The following is a 16,840-nucleotide window of genomic DNA, read 5'->3' on the forward strand; positions in this document are numbered from 1 at the left end:
AAGTAAAGTAGGATCATTGTTATCGGCCTGTCTCTCACCTTTTCTCTACGGAGACACCAACTTTAACCTCAGTCTCTAAAACCTTCTTGTCTTATTTTTTCCTTCTCTATATTTTATGTGTAAAATGTATAAAGTCATAAAACTTGAACATGAACTCTCCTTCTTCCTCTGTCCTCTAAAACTAATTTCTCAGGTCTGTGAATGTTTCGCTGTTAAACAACCTCAGCGCACTTAAAATCTAATTAGGCAGAAGTCAGTAAATGCTAATGAGACGTCTCGGCTGTAATGAGGTCCGTTAGCATTTTAAAGGGGTCAACAAGGAAAGAAAAAAGAAGGAAATGATGATCATCTCTCAGCAGGAGGCGGAGTCAACTCTGACCCTGAAACGATCCTGTGACACACGAGAGCCAGTAAATGAGATAAAAAGGACGAGAGGATTTATTTTAGTCAAACAGACGAGGAGGAGGAGCCTCCTCACAGCGCCCACTACAGCACTGGAGGGTAACAACCTCTGTAAAGTTAAGAGCTCTTTACCACCATGAGGCAAGAAATATATAACCTGTTCAGAGGGCGGAGCCAGAGCAGAAGTCCAGCTTTGAGATGTGGTGGACGAGCAGCCGACAAATCTGCAGCAGCTGCCTGATGCTGTCACGTCAATATGGACCAGAACCTCTGAGGAATGAGTCCAGAACCTGTTGAATCTGTGTCACGAAGGATTAAGACAGTTGTGAAGGAAAAGGGTCAAGCCGGTACTAGAAGGTGTCCCAGTGTATAAAACTATAGTTCAGAATTACAGTCGAAAGTTTGTTTCAGAAACAGCTTCATCATCTGAACTTTAGAAGAACGTGGACTAACAGTGAGCGGGTTTTACATTTTTATTCATCTTGAATAAAACAGTTGATACATTTAAACTTGATTCGTGGTCGGTTAAATGAACATATACGTTATTCAGGAACAGCCCCTCAACATGTCTGTGCACGTCTCTGACTACATGCATGTTAAAGTTACATAATGAACTGATCTCACTTGTAGGAGAGGGGAACTCAAAATGGTGGGTAACTGTTCAGGCTGACATGATGAGAGAAAAAATATTTACTTCTGTATATTGATTCATCTCATTCTATGTGGCTCTCAACCATCTGTAGAAGTTACTGATAGTGTTAAATAACCAACAGTAACTATGATGATTAGATTCACTAACCAATATCTTTTCTCAAAAATCATCTTCCAAACTCTGATCATTAGATTCAATAACCAAGATCTTTTCTCATAAATCAATCGTCCTCCCTGAGAGACTGAATCTATTTTGTCAAACAGCTCTTTGACCTGATCCCTGTCCTCCATCTTTTTGTTGTTGAACACCTGGTACTGGCCGCTGCAGTTCTTCAGCAGCTCTTGCAGGTTCTTGTCTTCTCTGATGAACTGATCCATGTCAGTGTCTTCCAGTCGGTCTCCGTAGGTGAACAGCACCATGGTGTGTTCAGAGACATCAGGACTCAGCATCTTCTCCAGAGTTTCCAGACCTTTCTGTTCCTGTTCAGTGAATCTTCCGAGCTGGATGGTGAGGAGGAAGACGTGAGGACCTGGAGAGCTCAGCTTTAGTGCTTCTTCCAGCTGTGTCTTCACCTGCTCCTCAGACAGCTGAGAGCTGAAGAGTCCGGGGGTGTCGACCACAGAGACTCTGCGACCCTGAACATCACCTTCTCTCTTCTCACAGCTCAGCGTCAGAGGTGAGGAACTGAACTTACAGTGGAACTCCTTCTTTCCCAGGATGGTGTTTCCTGCTGAGCTCTTCCCCACTCTCTCCTGACCCACCAGCACCACCCTCAGGTCAGAGCTACACCCTGAAAACAACACAGGTGATTAGACATGTGACAGTGTGAGATACCACCTGACCACCAGGAGTCAGAGCACTGTACTTTCAACACATCAACAGTCATTCATCCATAATGTTCAAGCCTGTTACTTAAATAACTGTTGATCAATAATGACCCAGAGTCAGATTTTCATCTGAAACATTTTTGTTTATTAAAGTGTTAGAAGACAGATGAATCACATGGGGATATATGAACCAACACCTCACTTCATTCTTCACATCACCTGATCTAACCTAACTTTATTAAAATGTTTGTTTCCTCTTTTTGATTAATGATGCATAATTCAATAAAACAAGTGCAGTGTGTCTGGAGTCTGTTACAGCTTCTATTACACAGTATGACATGTAGATCGTTTTACATCAAAGAGTTAGAAAGTGTCCCATTAATGACATGAAGAATAATCAATAATGATTAATGAAGATGCTCATGGTCTATAAAAAGCAGAAAAAATAAACGTGATCAAAGAAAAGACTATACTGTTACCATGACGATTCCCTGTTATGAGCTGCAGCTAATAGATCATTAATATTGAATATCACTGTATGATGCAGGCCTCCTTATTCACTGCCGCAGCTGCAGCTCCTCCTACAGCTCCCCCTACAGCTCCCACTAAACCTCCCACTAAACCTCCCACTCCAGCTCCCACTTTACTTCCCACTACAGCTCCTGCTCCAGCTCCCACTGGACCCCCCACTGAAGCTCCCCCCACACCTCCAACTAAACCTGCCACTGCAGCTCCAGCAGCAGCTCCAGCACCAGCTCCCACTACAGCTCCAGCAGCAGCTCCAGCAGCAGCTCCCATTAGAACCACCTTAATAAAGGAATTGTCTTCCTCTGCCTTTCTTCTCGCTTCTTCCTGATCAATATCTGGATTTTCTCTCCACAGACGTTCCATTTCTTCTCTTATGGCTCTCTCAGCTGCTTCGAACATTTCATTGGTGTAGCAGCTTCCTCCATTTCTCCGAACCATAATGTTGATCTTTCTCACCAGCTCAGTGACTTGAAGGAGATCCTTGTCTCTGTTGTCAAACACATGGTAACCTCCACCACACTGACTGATGAAGTCACGGAGAAGCTGATTCTGACTAATGAATGTCTCTATGGAGACTCCCTCCTCCTTCAGGACGTCTCCATGGGTGAACAAGGCCATAGTGTAGTTTCTTGACTTTTTTCCAAACATCTCCTGAAGGATTTTCACTGTTTTTCGTTCTTCTTCAGTGAATCTATTCGGCTGGATCACGATCAGGAACACATGAGGACCAGGAGCAGCAAATGAGATGGCTTTAGCGATCTCTTTCTTCACCTCCTTGTTAGATTTCTTGGTTTCAAACAGACCTGGAGTATCAACAACAGCCAGTGTTCGACCAGCAACATCTCCTGTTTCCTTCTGACACTCTGATGTCACTGTGGACGAAGACATCTGAGATTTAAAAGCCTTCCTCCCTAAGATGGTGTTTCCTGCTGCGCTCTTCCCAACTCCAGTTTTCCCAACAAGTGCAATCCTGAGCTCCTGTCCCTTTGTCTCTGTTGGAGAATTTTAAAAGACATTACTGATGTTGTAAAGGACAAACTTTAATTCACAATTATCCCACTGTGTCTCTGTCGGCATCACTCTCATAAAACCCTGAAACAACCAGGTGTTACCTTCAAGGCCCAAACTGAGCGACAGAGCAGATGAACAGTCACAGTAACGTGCTGCTGGGACGTACCAGCAGAAATATAAGAATTAATATTAAAGACACATTATGTGTCTGTACGTCAGGTGTAGACCACACAATGAAAATGTTGTGTAAATGAAATGATGTTTTCAGCAGGTGGCGCTGTGAACATGACATCATAGCAACAGATGTCTTCAGTGTGTGACTGTCATCAAACACGTGAGGTTTGAGGCTGATTGCATGAAGTATATCATAATTACATCAACTTCCTGTTTCACCAGAGCCACGCCGTTTGACGTTCCACAAAGAAACATCATGAAGATGAAGGTGTTCAGAATCATCTGATCAAGTCTGCGACAGAACAAGGTGTAATAGAGTTTTAATAACTTCCTGTTGCAAAATTCACCAGAGCCACGCCCTTAAATGAAAACTCACAATTTTCACAATGAATCATTATCAAGGTCTGAAGTATTTTCTGACCAAGTTTGAAGCGGCTCCTCTGGGTCTGACACTGTAAGTCAATAGATCTACAGTATCACTGCTCATCATTAGGGCACGAGTAGATCTGACTAATTACATGTGTGAATTCCATTAAATCAATATGTTGCTCAGATTCTTTTGTTTTTCAGCTGCAGCCCCATCAGTGAGAATCAAACCAGCAAATGAAAAATATAAAAACATAATTCAAATGAACCAGTGTTGTGACCCTGAAACTCTGATTTAACTCTGTTTGAAGCAGATGATTTAAATCGTCTGGATCTGAAGTTATCAGAGAAACAAGCTGAGGAAATGTTCGACAGCTCAGCTCCACCTGTCCTGAGTCTGCAGTCACCTGTCTCTGCTCTGTAGTCATCACTGTGGTCTGGAGCAGGGTCCCGCCCACAGCACCATCTGATTGGTTAACGTCACGAGAAACAGCCTCGCTAAAGGCCGCCGTGAACACAGACTGGAGCCGGAGCTGAGAGTCGGAGGTGAAACAGCAGACTCCCTGAGGCTGTAATAAACATCTCAATCCTCTACAGTGAAGTTACAACAACTCCACACTCTGATGAACAAGTTCACCTGTTGATTATAAAGCAGGGTTTTCCCCTCGTGCCGAATGACCGGACATTAAAGCATTTCCATCCGGCTACTCTTTCCCTCCTGACGTCATGTGTCTGTCGGAGAAACTTGGATTTCTAACGTGAAACTACGTTGTTGTGTGCTCGTGTGTTGTGTACACACACACGAGCGTGCGCACTCAGGGCGTCATGGCAGAGCAGTAACGTGAAACAAATAACCTGAAGATTACCTGAGCTGATGTGAACTGCGCTCGTAGTTACTGTGAGTAAAGGCAATAAAACTAAAATAAAAAGCCAAAACTTCATTAATACACCTGTTCCACCTGCATAAATGAACGTGTGGAACCTGCTGTCTGTCCACAGAGAATGTGATGATTATTTTCCTTTTTATTGTATTTCTATTTTTATTCTACAGTAAGCCAAGTTTACCATCTTTATTTTAAATAAATGAAAATAAGTATAGAAAGACTGCAGCCTTATGTATGTGATGGACAACTTGTGGAGGATGTGTGTGTGGAGATGTGTGACATTATACAGCTGTTTCTCTTATTTACCTACATTCATTGATATAAAAGATATGGACAGAATAATAGAAACACCTGGAGCCACAGTGAGTGTCCTCATACAGCAGCAGTTTGTGTCGGCATATTGTTTCCAAATATCAGTCATGGATCTTTTCGATTACCAATAATCAGTATTGGCCCTGTAAAAACCATATTGGTGGATCCCTAGTAAAAAACCTCCTGAACCACTGAACCTGAATCCAAACCAGGAGAAGCTGAAAGCACCAAAGGAAATTCCCCAGGAGGAGAGGTCATGAAGGCCGTCATGAGTTCAGCTAACAAACAGGTCAAGGGTCAAGCTGTATCTATGACTATTAAGTCAGTAACGTTTATTTTTCACAATAAAAGTCAGACACATTATGTAGATGCCGTTTAGAAATCACAATAAAACTAATGAAAACAAACAATGAGTCAAATATTAAGACAATACATCAAGACGTCCTGAGTTTTATTATTAATGTCAAGCTGAACTTTATAATAAAAAATGAAGTTTTTCTAAATCAACAATCATAAGATTCATAAATAAACTTACGAAGCTGATGATATGCCATATCTGTCTTTTACAGGCGGAGGATGTGTCGAGTCTTGTTGCTGCTGAAGTTCTGTTGGTGAATGAATTCAGTTTCATTTCATCTCTATTATAGTCTGATTCAACCCCTCCCATCTCCACATACTTCAGATTCAGAATCGGACTCATCTAGGTGTGTTTGTTTTCTTTATAGGACGAACATGAACATAATGAAATGAGTCATAAACACGGATGTGTACGTGTGTTACATGAGTTTTCAGACATGCAGCTCATTTTAAATACTGTCTCATCAGTTTTCACCAGATTAGCTCTGCAGTGGAATAAATGTGACTCAAAATTGAAAATGTTGAAAATGTAGATGAAAATGTTAAAATATTCCTGTGCAGGATTAAAGGATTTAAAACTGGAGAGTCCACAATTTGATTAAAACCCAAGAAGAAGAAGGGAGTCTTTTAAGTCCAAGTTGAAACCAGGGAAATAAATACATGACGTGTCTGTGCAGCCCTCCTCCCCCTGGAGTCACGTCCTCTGTGCTTTACAGCAAACAGCTTTTCCTCCACTGTAAATACAAATCCTTCACTCACAACAAGTGGATGTCAGATCATGTGCACTGAAACATGTGGCACGTTACTGTGGTGATCTCTGTTTAAATGACCTGAATCAGACTGAGGACACATCAGACGATGACAGATCAATAATCACCTCATGTTTCTCACAGATGGAACATTTCTGTTGTAAATCATTTAGTAGATTCTGTGAACCCGACCCTTCTGCTCCAGGTTGAGGTATTGATTTACGATGGTCCGCTAATCAGTCTAGCTTGATATGAAAAAATAAAACTAAGGGTCATGCCTCTCATGAACTTCGAGACATCTAACTCAGAGCCATTGAGTTTCAGTGTTGCGTCAATCAGACCTGAGTGGTTTCATATTTACATTACTCACCTGTGTTGGCTGCTGCAACCCACTCCTCACCTGCACTCTGGGCTGGCGGCCCACAGAGACACTTGTGTTAGTTGATGCTAACAACAAGCTGCTCTCTCAAAGTTGACTATGAAAACCTCCAAAGCAAATGGACTGAAAAGTATTTATTTACTTTGCCAGCTGCAATGAGCAGTAAACCTGTGTGTCCACATACTTCAGATTACGATCTTTGTTTAGTATTAGACTAATCCAGGTGTGGTGGTTTTCTGTACAGGTTAAGCAGGAATAGGATCAAACAAGCCACAAACAGTCGTGTACTAAAGTGTACTCCTCCTCCTGCCCGTTTCGGATACAAGTATTTCTGGATGTGGCAGGACTCAGAGTTGTATTTAAAGTCGGCCGTATAAAGGGGGAACCAGAACAGACCCCTGTGGAGCCCCAGTGCTGCTCAGTTACCCAGCCTGACGTACGTACTGTGGTTGTCTTGTCAGGTAATCCACAATCCAGGACATGAAGTAGGGCTCCACCCCCATCCCTTCCAACCAGTGGCGGCTGCTGGTCTTATAAGGAGGGGAAGCTAATTTTCGGCCTACATCATAACATGTGTCCGTTTATTTATATGTAAATTTGCAGAGTGACAGAAGAGAGTCGCCAAACACAACGCTAGTTGTTTTAAACAAAGTCGCTGAGGATCAGTAACGTCTCCAGATCAACTCCGAACAACGGAATGAAAAACTTGAGAACTGCTCCGGTGGATGCTAATACTTCAAGATCACTGATTCGCTCATTTCGCTGTCAATCAAAAAGGGACTCAGCCTCAGACAGATCATCCAATCATCATGCAGAAGCCGAGCGTCCAGTGGGCGGGACAAAGCCCAGCATTTATCCAATGACCGTCTAGTTTGGCTGCAGTGGAACAACCCACTCTTTGCTTCCCCGTTGAAGTCAGGAGACGCTCGGCGTCTACACTGTGTAAAGCTCTGTGGCGCTGCGGGGATGAATGAGAAGAAGTCGTGTCGGTTACCTGTGATAAGCAGCTGATTCTGAACAAAAGATGAACGTGTTCTAGCGCATATTTAGTCAATGAGATGTACACACAACAGAACATATTTGACCACTTATTTTGTTGACATTTTAGGGGAAGCTGAGCTTCCCTTGCAGTCTTAGAGCAATCGCCGCTGCTTCCAGCTTGTCTTTAAGAGTGGGGGGTTGGATGGTGTTAAATGCACTTGAGAAATCAAAGAACATAATCCTCAAGCGACTACCCGGCTCATCCAAGTAAGAATGGGCCGGTGGAGCATGTGAAGGACGGCATCATCCACTCCAATATGTTCTTTGTAGGTGAACTGTAGAGGGTCTAATGCTGTTCAACATGTGGCCTCAGAAGGTGGAGAAGCAGCCGCTCCAGGGTCTTCATGATGTGATGTGAGGGCCACCGGTCTGTAGTCATTTATCTCAGCTGGTACTTTAGGGACCGGAACAAGACATGATGTTTTCCACAGGACCGGGACCCTCCCTGTTTGAAGGCTCAAGTTGAAGATCCTCTGGAGAGGCTCAGCCAGCTGGGCTGCACAGTCCATTAACAGCCCGGGACACACACCATCCGGACCTGTTGCCTTTCCAGGACGTAGCCTCTTGAGCTCCGCCCACACTGCTTCAGCTGCAGCTGAAGCAGTGGGAGAGAGAACAGGTGAGGCTGTGACACACCTGTTGTAGAACAGGTCGACATCATTGGCCTCGTCCACATCACCTGGTGTCGCATGGCTGTTCTTCTCTTTATAGCCAGTGGTGGTCCTCATCCCTTTCCACACCTCTCTGGTGTTGTGCTGCATGACTGTTTTCATTAGTGACGGCTACAGTAGACATGCTAACGTTAGCTAACCTGCTGTTACCCTTATTATGAATGTGTGCAGCAAATCCAACAACACCACCTAGTGGAATTTCACCCCAGGAAATCTGTGGCAGGTAAAATCACACGGATATCACAAAGGAAAAGGTCACACAGGTCCGAAAACACTCGAGCAGAGATGTGCTTCCAAAAATAGACAAATTTTCATTACAAAAATTAGTCGTAAAAATAACATGTTGCAATAAAAATATAGCAGTCTTGATATAACACTAGTAAAAATAATTAATAGTGCAACTTCATTGCACAATGTCCTTTTAAATTTTGAGTAAGTTTGCCACTCGAACACAGGCACAAGGAGCAGGGCTGTGGGCTTAGCAGCAGGATGACCAGCTGACACCTCAGTGCACACTGTAGAGGAAAGTGAAGGGGCCACCACCGAGGGAACAGCCAGCCACCCGCTCAGGCCCAACAGCTCCTGTCCAAAGAGAGAAGAAGGCAAACAGTTAGTTAAATCAGGCAGGATGGGGGGGCACGACACGAACAACACACAGCCGATGTGATTCCAAACCACCTCAACACCACACTATGATTACTGGGATTAACTCTACATAAAGTACACACACACACACATACACACACACACACAGTTACAGGAATTACTGATACTAACAGTGATCAGCACCATTTAGCAAATAATCATACACATGGAGCAAACTGTTTCATCAAATCAAGGTCAAATCACTGTATGTGACAATTTACTGAACGTGTCGTTAAGTCAGGGAACAGTTTGGTGTGGACCAAATGCTGCTGGGTAAACGTCGAGTCAGAGACAACACAGCAGTATTTGCCAGAGAGCGGAGGCTCGGTTTGGAGATGAGCCACCTGCCGTGACGTGCAGCTTCGCCGGACAGCAGAGGCGCAGTTTCCCGGTCAACAGGAGTGAGAGCCGCAAAGGATGCCGCTCAGTAACTCAGCAAAGCAACGCCGTGAGGCACACGGGCTCGTTATGCACAGGAACAATCCCACTCCGACTCGCCCAACAGACAGGACAGCTCTTGCAATCGCTGGGGAAACACGATCCAAGACAAACAGCGGCTGAAACAACATGCTGACTTTGGACACACGAGCCACACCAAACCACAGACTATGCGGAAACCAGGCTCCAGTATGAGGTAGGATGATCAAGGTGGAATTAAATGATTGCCTCCGGCCCAGTGGCACTTAGGACGTATTCCACTACATCATTAACAGTTTTAAAGCTCATATCATTGGAAGGAGGATGAGATGAGACATTTCACTATCTGGCTAACTGTTAGCATTGCTCTGGAGACAATCATTGGGCTTCATGAATATGAATATTTGCTGATGAAGAACGAAGAAGCGTTTGTTTTGGTGTGAGACGTTGGCGCTCTTGTGCGACATCTAGTGGCTGTGATGAAGGTTTACATAGCCTTGAACTTCATGTAAACATCGTTATCTTAAAGTGCTAATGTTAGTGTAACAGGCGGAAACTGCCTGTGTCGGTTCTGTCCCAAGCGCTACTCAGAGGAGTAAACCACACCCACCCAAATATGCCAACACACAAGAATTAAAAGGTTAAAACAGTCTCTTTTTATTTATATCAAAAGAGGGTTTTAAAAAGTCTAGTTTGGAGAAGGGGGGGAGGGGGGTTGATGGGCACAGGTGTGTTCAACTATCCAGGCAAGAAGGGGGAATCGTTGGTTAGAAGGGTTCCAGCACAGATGGTCGTCTCTCTCTCTAAGTCTCTGTTAACGATACAAGTCCAGTCCACTGACTCTCAGTGGCTGCTCTAGGCTCCGGCCCGCCTATCCGACTGTCGAGTCCGTGGTCTGATACCTGCAGTTATATATACACCCACACATCTTGTGGCCCAATCACCACATACTCTCTGCCTCAACACACCTGCAGCACATCTGCTTTGATGGGCGAGTCAATAACAGGCTGATTGGTTGCAGCTGGAGGCAGCCATCTTGGTGCACCCAGTAAATCCTCCCCTGTCACCTTGTGACACCAGCCTGGTGGAGACTCTGAATCATCATCCCTCTGTTCACTCAGAGATTCAAACACGTCTGACTGGAAAACACGAGCAGCTACAAACATGTTTACGAGACGCACCTGTACAGGTGTTTGTAACTCTCAGCTGCTAACCTTCGTAGCTTAGAGACAGAGTGTTTGGAGCAGCTTCAGCTCAGCAGTGATTTCTGTTTCATCTCAGACTTTTTCTCTGAGCAACAATTAAACTTTCTATCGTCCTCTCCTCCCTCTGCTCGCGCTCAGCGGGGAATTACAGCAGGTTAAAAGTTTCTCTTTGAGTCGTGGGGTCTGTGGGGAGGCCGAGCATCACAGCAGTCAACAGCAAACAGGAAGTAGGAGCTGACAGGAACACGACACAGAGACTGTTCATCACACTTTAACATCAACGTTCAAATCTAAGGTTCAGCTGGTATCTTTCAGCATGCTAACAGGCTAAGCTAAGTGGTGAACATGGTTTACATCATAAGCAGCATTTAGCTCCGTCCCACAGAGAGACTGGCGCTCAGAGTCAGTGGCTCAGGAAGACCTGGGCTGAAGTCTGTAGTAATATATCATTATATAATTAATTATCATTATAACAAGCTCCTTCATGGTCCTTTAAACTGAACCGGAGTCGTAGAAAACACGAGTTTATGAGTTAATAATGACGGGAAATCAGTGACAGTGAACCTCAGGCTCGGCGCTAACTAATCTGACAGCAGAGCCTCCATCAGCTGATGCTGCCAGCTGTGTGTGTGTGTGTGTGTGTGTGCGTGTGTGTGTGTTTCTGTCTGTCTATGTGTGTGTGTGTGTGTGTATCTGTATGTGTGTGTGTATGTGTGTGTATGTATGTGTGTGTTTGTGTATGTATGTATGTGTGTGTGTATGTATGTGTGTGTGTTTTTGTGTATGTGTGTGTGTGTGTTTCTGTCTGTCTATGTGTGTGTGTGTGTGTGTGTGTATCTGTATGTGTGTGTGTGTTTTTGTGTATGTGTGTGTGTGTGTGTCTGTGTGTGTGTGTATGTGTGTGTGTGTGTGTATCTGTATGTGTGTGTGTATGTGTGTGTATGTATGTGTGTATTTGTGTATGTATGTGTGTGTGTGTGTGTATTTGTGTATGTGTGTGTGTGTTTTTGTGTATGTGTGTGTTGTGTGTGTGTATGTATGTGTGTGTGTTTGTGTGTCAGGACTTCTGTAACTTTGTGATGTCACAATGTAACAGTCTTCGCCCTAAGCCACGCCCACCCTGACCCACCGTCTTCACTTGCAGGATTTGGTTTCTGTGAGTGTTCACCTGGAATCTGATATATTTTAATTGGATCTATTTTAAAGACTTTTCATCTTTTATTTTTTAGACTTGGACTCAAAACCAGACGTGATCGTGTCTGTGTTTGTGGATTATTCCAGTTAATGGATGAAATCCTCCACCTTCTATATTAAATTTCTATATCTATATTTCTGCCATAACTTCCTCATATACACCTCCGTCACGTCATCACGCCGCCATTAGAAGTTCCCTCCATGCACTCGCCTTAATGTTGCTGCCGTTCTCTCGTCTGTCGTCCCAGTCTGTGACCAGCTCCTCCTCCTGTAATCCACTCGCCATTTTCTGTCTGACCTCCCGGGATCCCTGACGGTCTGAGACTCTGTATCCATGTATCTGCGTCTTCATGTTTTAATAACATAAATCACTGGGAGCAAAAAGAGTCCAACACTTCCTCTTTCCTGTTTCCTCTTTCCTGTTTCCTCTTTCCTGTTTCCTCTTTCCTGTTTCCTCTTTTAGAGACGCTTTATTGTCCCTCAGTGATAAAGTCACATTAAACTAAATAAAAATGAATGATTATGAAAATGAGATGAGACGGACTCAGGACAGAGTCAGAGGGAGGACGTCACTCTTCTTCTTCTTTGGGTTCATTCGTGTTTTCATGTGAAATGTTTTTACAGGATAATTCTCCCATCATGCTTTGTGACTGCTCTGTTCATGTTTCCTGTAAACTGAGTTTCACTCTAGATTTTGTCATTTTTTTCACTGAGATGAAAATGAAAAACCTGACAGTGATCTCACACACACACACACACACACACACACCTACACACAGGCACACACACACACATACACACACACACTGTGAAAAATATTTAGTCTCTAATTACACTTCAGCTCATATCAGAGGAGTTTGTACTCGTCCCCTGGTGAGTTATGGTGAGATTAATTAACACACATTGGTCAGCTGTGTGTGTGTGTGTGTTTATGTCTGTGTTTGTGTGTGTGTGTCTGTTTATGTCTGTGTGTCTGTGTGTGTGTGTGTGTGTGTTTATGTCTGTGTTTGTGTGTCTGTTTATGTCTGTGTGTGTGTGTTTGTGTGTTTGTGTGTGTGTGTCTGTGTGTTTGTGTGTGTGTCTGTGTCTGTGTGTGTGTGTTTATGTCTGTGTGTGTGTCTGTGTGTTTGTGTGTGTGTGTCTGTGTGTTTGTGTGTGTGTCTGTGTTTGTGTGTGTGTCTGTGTGTTTGTGTGTGTCTGTGTGTGTCTGTGTTTGTGTCTGTGTGTTTGTGTGTGTGTGTCTGTGTCCGTGTGTGTGTGTGTGTGTCTATGAGTGTGTGTCGCCCTGACGTTCACATGAACATCATCAGGGACACCAAGCAGCTGGATCTGTTGCAGCTGGAGTCAGAACATCTGGATGTGATCTCAGTCCACAGCTGTCACTTTAACGTGTTCAGGTGTTTGAGATGAGAGACGACCGATTGAAACGCAATGTTATTTTGATAAACGGGACTTCACTGCCTCTGAACGCATCACAGCTGACTCAGGTGTCAGTCATGCAGATATAAATCAAAGCAGCTGTTTACAGTAACATTTCACTTTGTGTGAAGCTGTAAATATAATTTGATGCTTCAGTTTTCTTCAGTTTTACCTGCGGATGAAAAACACCATGTCGTCTCTGACCTCTCCCTCTTTATAACTCGTTATTTCCTTATTTAGATGTGACACTAAACACGAATGAAACACCTGTAAACTCAGTGTTTCCATCACTGTTAGCATCTTTTCAGAACAGATATTGTAGTTAGCATCAGAACAATTAGCTAGTTAGATTCTTCTCGTAAGGCTTAGCTAGTTAATATCTTTTCACAATGGTTCGCTAGTTAGCATCACAGCATTTAGTGTAGTTAGCATTTTTTCAGAGGGGTTAGCCAGTAAGCATCTCTTCATAAGGGTTAACTAGTTAGCATTTGATCAGAACAGTAAGCTAGTTAGCATCGTTTCAGAACTGTTAGCTTGTTAGCATCTTTTCAGAACTTGTAGCACAGTTAGCATCTTTTCAGAACAGTCTGTGTAGTTAGCGTTTTTTATTTGTTGTTTGTTAGCTTGTAACTGGCAGTGGGTGACACAGTGTTAGCAGTTGTGCTAATGCTAACTCTCTTTCTCTCTACTGGTTTCAGGTGTATTTAGGCCCCCCCATCAACGTGTCTGTATTTTATAAAAACATCACATGAATGTTAACATGTTGATTTTCATCATAGGATCTTTAAGAAAAAAGAAGGAAATGATGATCATCTCTCAGCAGGAGGCGGAGTCAACTCTGACCCCGAAACGATCCTGTGACACACGAGAGCCAGTAAATGAGATAAAAAGGACGAGAGGATTTATTTTAGTCAGACAGACGAGGAGGAGGAGCCTCCTCACAGCGCCCACTACAGCACTGGAGGGTAACAACCTCTGTAAAGTTAAGAGCTCTTTACCACCATGAGGCAAGAAATATATAACCTGTTCAGACGGCGGAGCCAGAGCAGAAGTCCTGTTGTTACCTGAGTTTATTCTCAGCTCCACATGTTCACACCTGACTTTAAGTGTAAACGAGACTATAAACAATAATATTCTCAGTGTAAAGATATAGTTGACTAATGGCGTCCTGAGCAGACAAGAAGCCACACCCACTCTGTGTGTGATGTCATCAGAGTTTCTCTGGTCCGTGATTTGGTAGCTTGTCTGGTGGCGTGTGCATGTGAGTCCCTCCTGTTAAACCATTGGCCCTCCCCGGGTATATAAACACACAGGCTCCGCCCCCAGGTGTTACCTTTAAGGCTCAAACTGAGCGACAGAGCTGATGAAGTCAGCAGCCACAGGAACGTGCTGCTGGGAAATGACGTAGCAGGAGGAAAATTAAACCTTTAGAAGTGGATCGCCATGAGACGGTTGTTAGAATATTATCCTGATTATTTCAGCAGAGACTCACTTTAATAACCACTTGTTACAACCGAGGTATCTCTGAACACAACACCTGGACCCTTGAAGCAGACGGGCGGCAGCAGGAGCCCCTCCTGTCAGCTGACAACAGGAAGTTAAGGCTACAGTCACACAGACTCACCAACATTGGACAAGAGAAGAAGAAGGTTTCCTGGTTGATGAGTCTGGATCCTGCGACGACACTCGGATGGTGAGGTCAGAATTTAAACTACGTGAAAGGAGGATCCATCCCGTCAACGCTTCAGGCTGCTGCTGGTGTAATGGGGTGGGGGATATTTTCTCGGACACTTTGGCCCCTCAGCACCAACTGAGCATCGTTTAAACGCCACAGCCTGCCTGAGTGTTGTTACTGACCATGTCGGTCCCTTTATGACCACAGCGTACCGTCTCCTCATGGCGTCTTCCAGCAGGATGACGAGCACGTCACAAAGCTCACATCATCTCAGACCGGTCTCTCACGTGGCCTCAACAGTCACCAGATCTCACTCCGATAGAGCAGCTTTGAGATGTGGTGGACGAGCAGCCGACAAATCTGCAGCAGCTGCCTGATGCTGTCACGTCAATATGGACCAGAACCTCTGAGGAATGAGTCCAGAACCTGTTGAATCTGTGTCACGAAGGATTAAGACAGTTGTGAAGGAAAAGGGTCAAGCCGGTACTAGAAGGTGTCCCAGTGTATAAAACTATAGAACAGGATTACAGTAGAAGGTTTGTTTCAGAAACAGCTTCATCATCTGAACTTTAGAAGAACGTAGACTAACAGTGAGCGGGTTTTACATTTTATTCATCTTGAACATTTAAAACAGTTGATACATTTAAACTTGATTCGTGGTTGGTTAAATGAACATATACGTCATTCAGGAACAGCCCCTCAACATGTCTGTGCACGTCTCTGACTACAAGCATGTTAAAGTTACATAATGAACTGATCTCACTTGTAGGAGAGGGGAACTCAAAATGGTGGGTAACTGTTCGGGCTGACATGATGAGAGAAAAAATATTTACTTCTCATTCTATGTGGCTCTCAACCATCTGTAGAAGTTACTGATAGTTTTAAATAACCAACAGTAACTATGATGATTAGATTCACTAACCAATATCTTTTCTCAAAAATCATCCTCCAAACTCTGAACATTGGATTCACTGACTGAGATCTTTTCTCATAAATCAATCGTCCTCCCTGAGAGACTGAATCTATTTTGTCAAACAGCTCTTTGACCTGATCCCTGTCCTCCATCTTTTTGTTGTTGAACACCTGGTACTGGCCGCTGCAGTTCTTCAGCAGCTCTTGCAGGTTCTTGTCTTCTCTGATGAACTGAACAATGTCAGTGTCTTCCAGTCGGTCTCCGTAGGTGAACAGCACCATGGTGTGTTCAGAGACATTAGGACTCAGCATCTTCTCCAGAGTCTTCAGACCTTTCTTTTCCTGTTCAGTGAATCTTCCGAGCTGGATGGTGAGGAGGAAGACGTGAGGACCTGGAGAGCTCAGCTTTAGTGCTTCTTCCAGCTGTGTCTTCACCTGCTCCTCAGACAGCTGAGAGCTGAAGAGTCCGGGGGTGTCGACCACAGAGACTCTGCGACCCTGAACATCACCTTCTCTCTTCTCACAGCTCAGCGTCAGAGGTGAGGAACTGAACTTACAGTGGAACTCCTTCTTTCCCAGGATGGTGTTTCCTGCTGAGCTCTTCCCCACTCTCTCCTGACCCACCAGCACCACCCTCAGGTCAGAGCTACACCCTGAAAACAACACAGGTGATTAGACATGTGACAGTGTGAGATACCACCTGACCACCAGGAGTCAGAGCACTGTACTTTCAACACATCAACAGTCATTCATCCATAAAGTTCCAGCCTGTTACTTAAATAACTGTTGATCAATAATGACCCAGAGTCAGATTTTCATCTGAAACATTTATGTTTATTAAAGTGTTAGAAGACAGATGAATCACATGGGGATATATGAACCAACACCTCACTTCATTCTTCACATCACCTGATCTAACCTAACTTTATTAAAATGTTTGTTTCCTCTTTTTGATTAATGATGCATAATTCAATAAAACAAGTGCAGTGTGTCTGGAGTCTGTTACAGCTTCTATTACAC

The 16,840-nt window shown here is 43.9% G+C and overlaps 1 protein-coding gene across 1 annotated transcript; it reads right to left on the bottom strand.

Annotated features, from left to right (window-relative positions):
• Window positions 1–867: 867 nt before the first annotated feature.
• Window positions 868–16,480, bottom strand: LOC130172067 (uncharacterized; the record flags this gene model as incomplete). The annotated part of the gene is made up of 6 exons (XM_056380485.1): window positions 868–1,849; window positions 2,417–3,401; window positions 3,522–3,535; window positions 8,796–8,935; window positions 10,384–10,554; window positions 15,782–16,480. Coding segments are annotated over 6 exons (2,727 nt in total), but the record flags the coding sequence as incomplete, so codon positions are not given.
• Between the last annotated feature and the right edge of the window lie 360 nt (window positions 16,481–16,840).

This window comes from Seriola aureovittata, chromosome 7 (genome assembly GCF_021018895.1).
Source record: "Seriola aureovittata isolate HTS-2021-v1 ecotype China chromosome 7, ASM2101889v1, whole genome shotgun sequence".
In the NCBI taxonomy this organism is placed as follows: Eukaryota; Metazoa; Chordata; class Actinopteri; order Carangiformes; family Carangidae; genus Seriola; species Seriola aureovittata.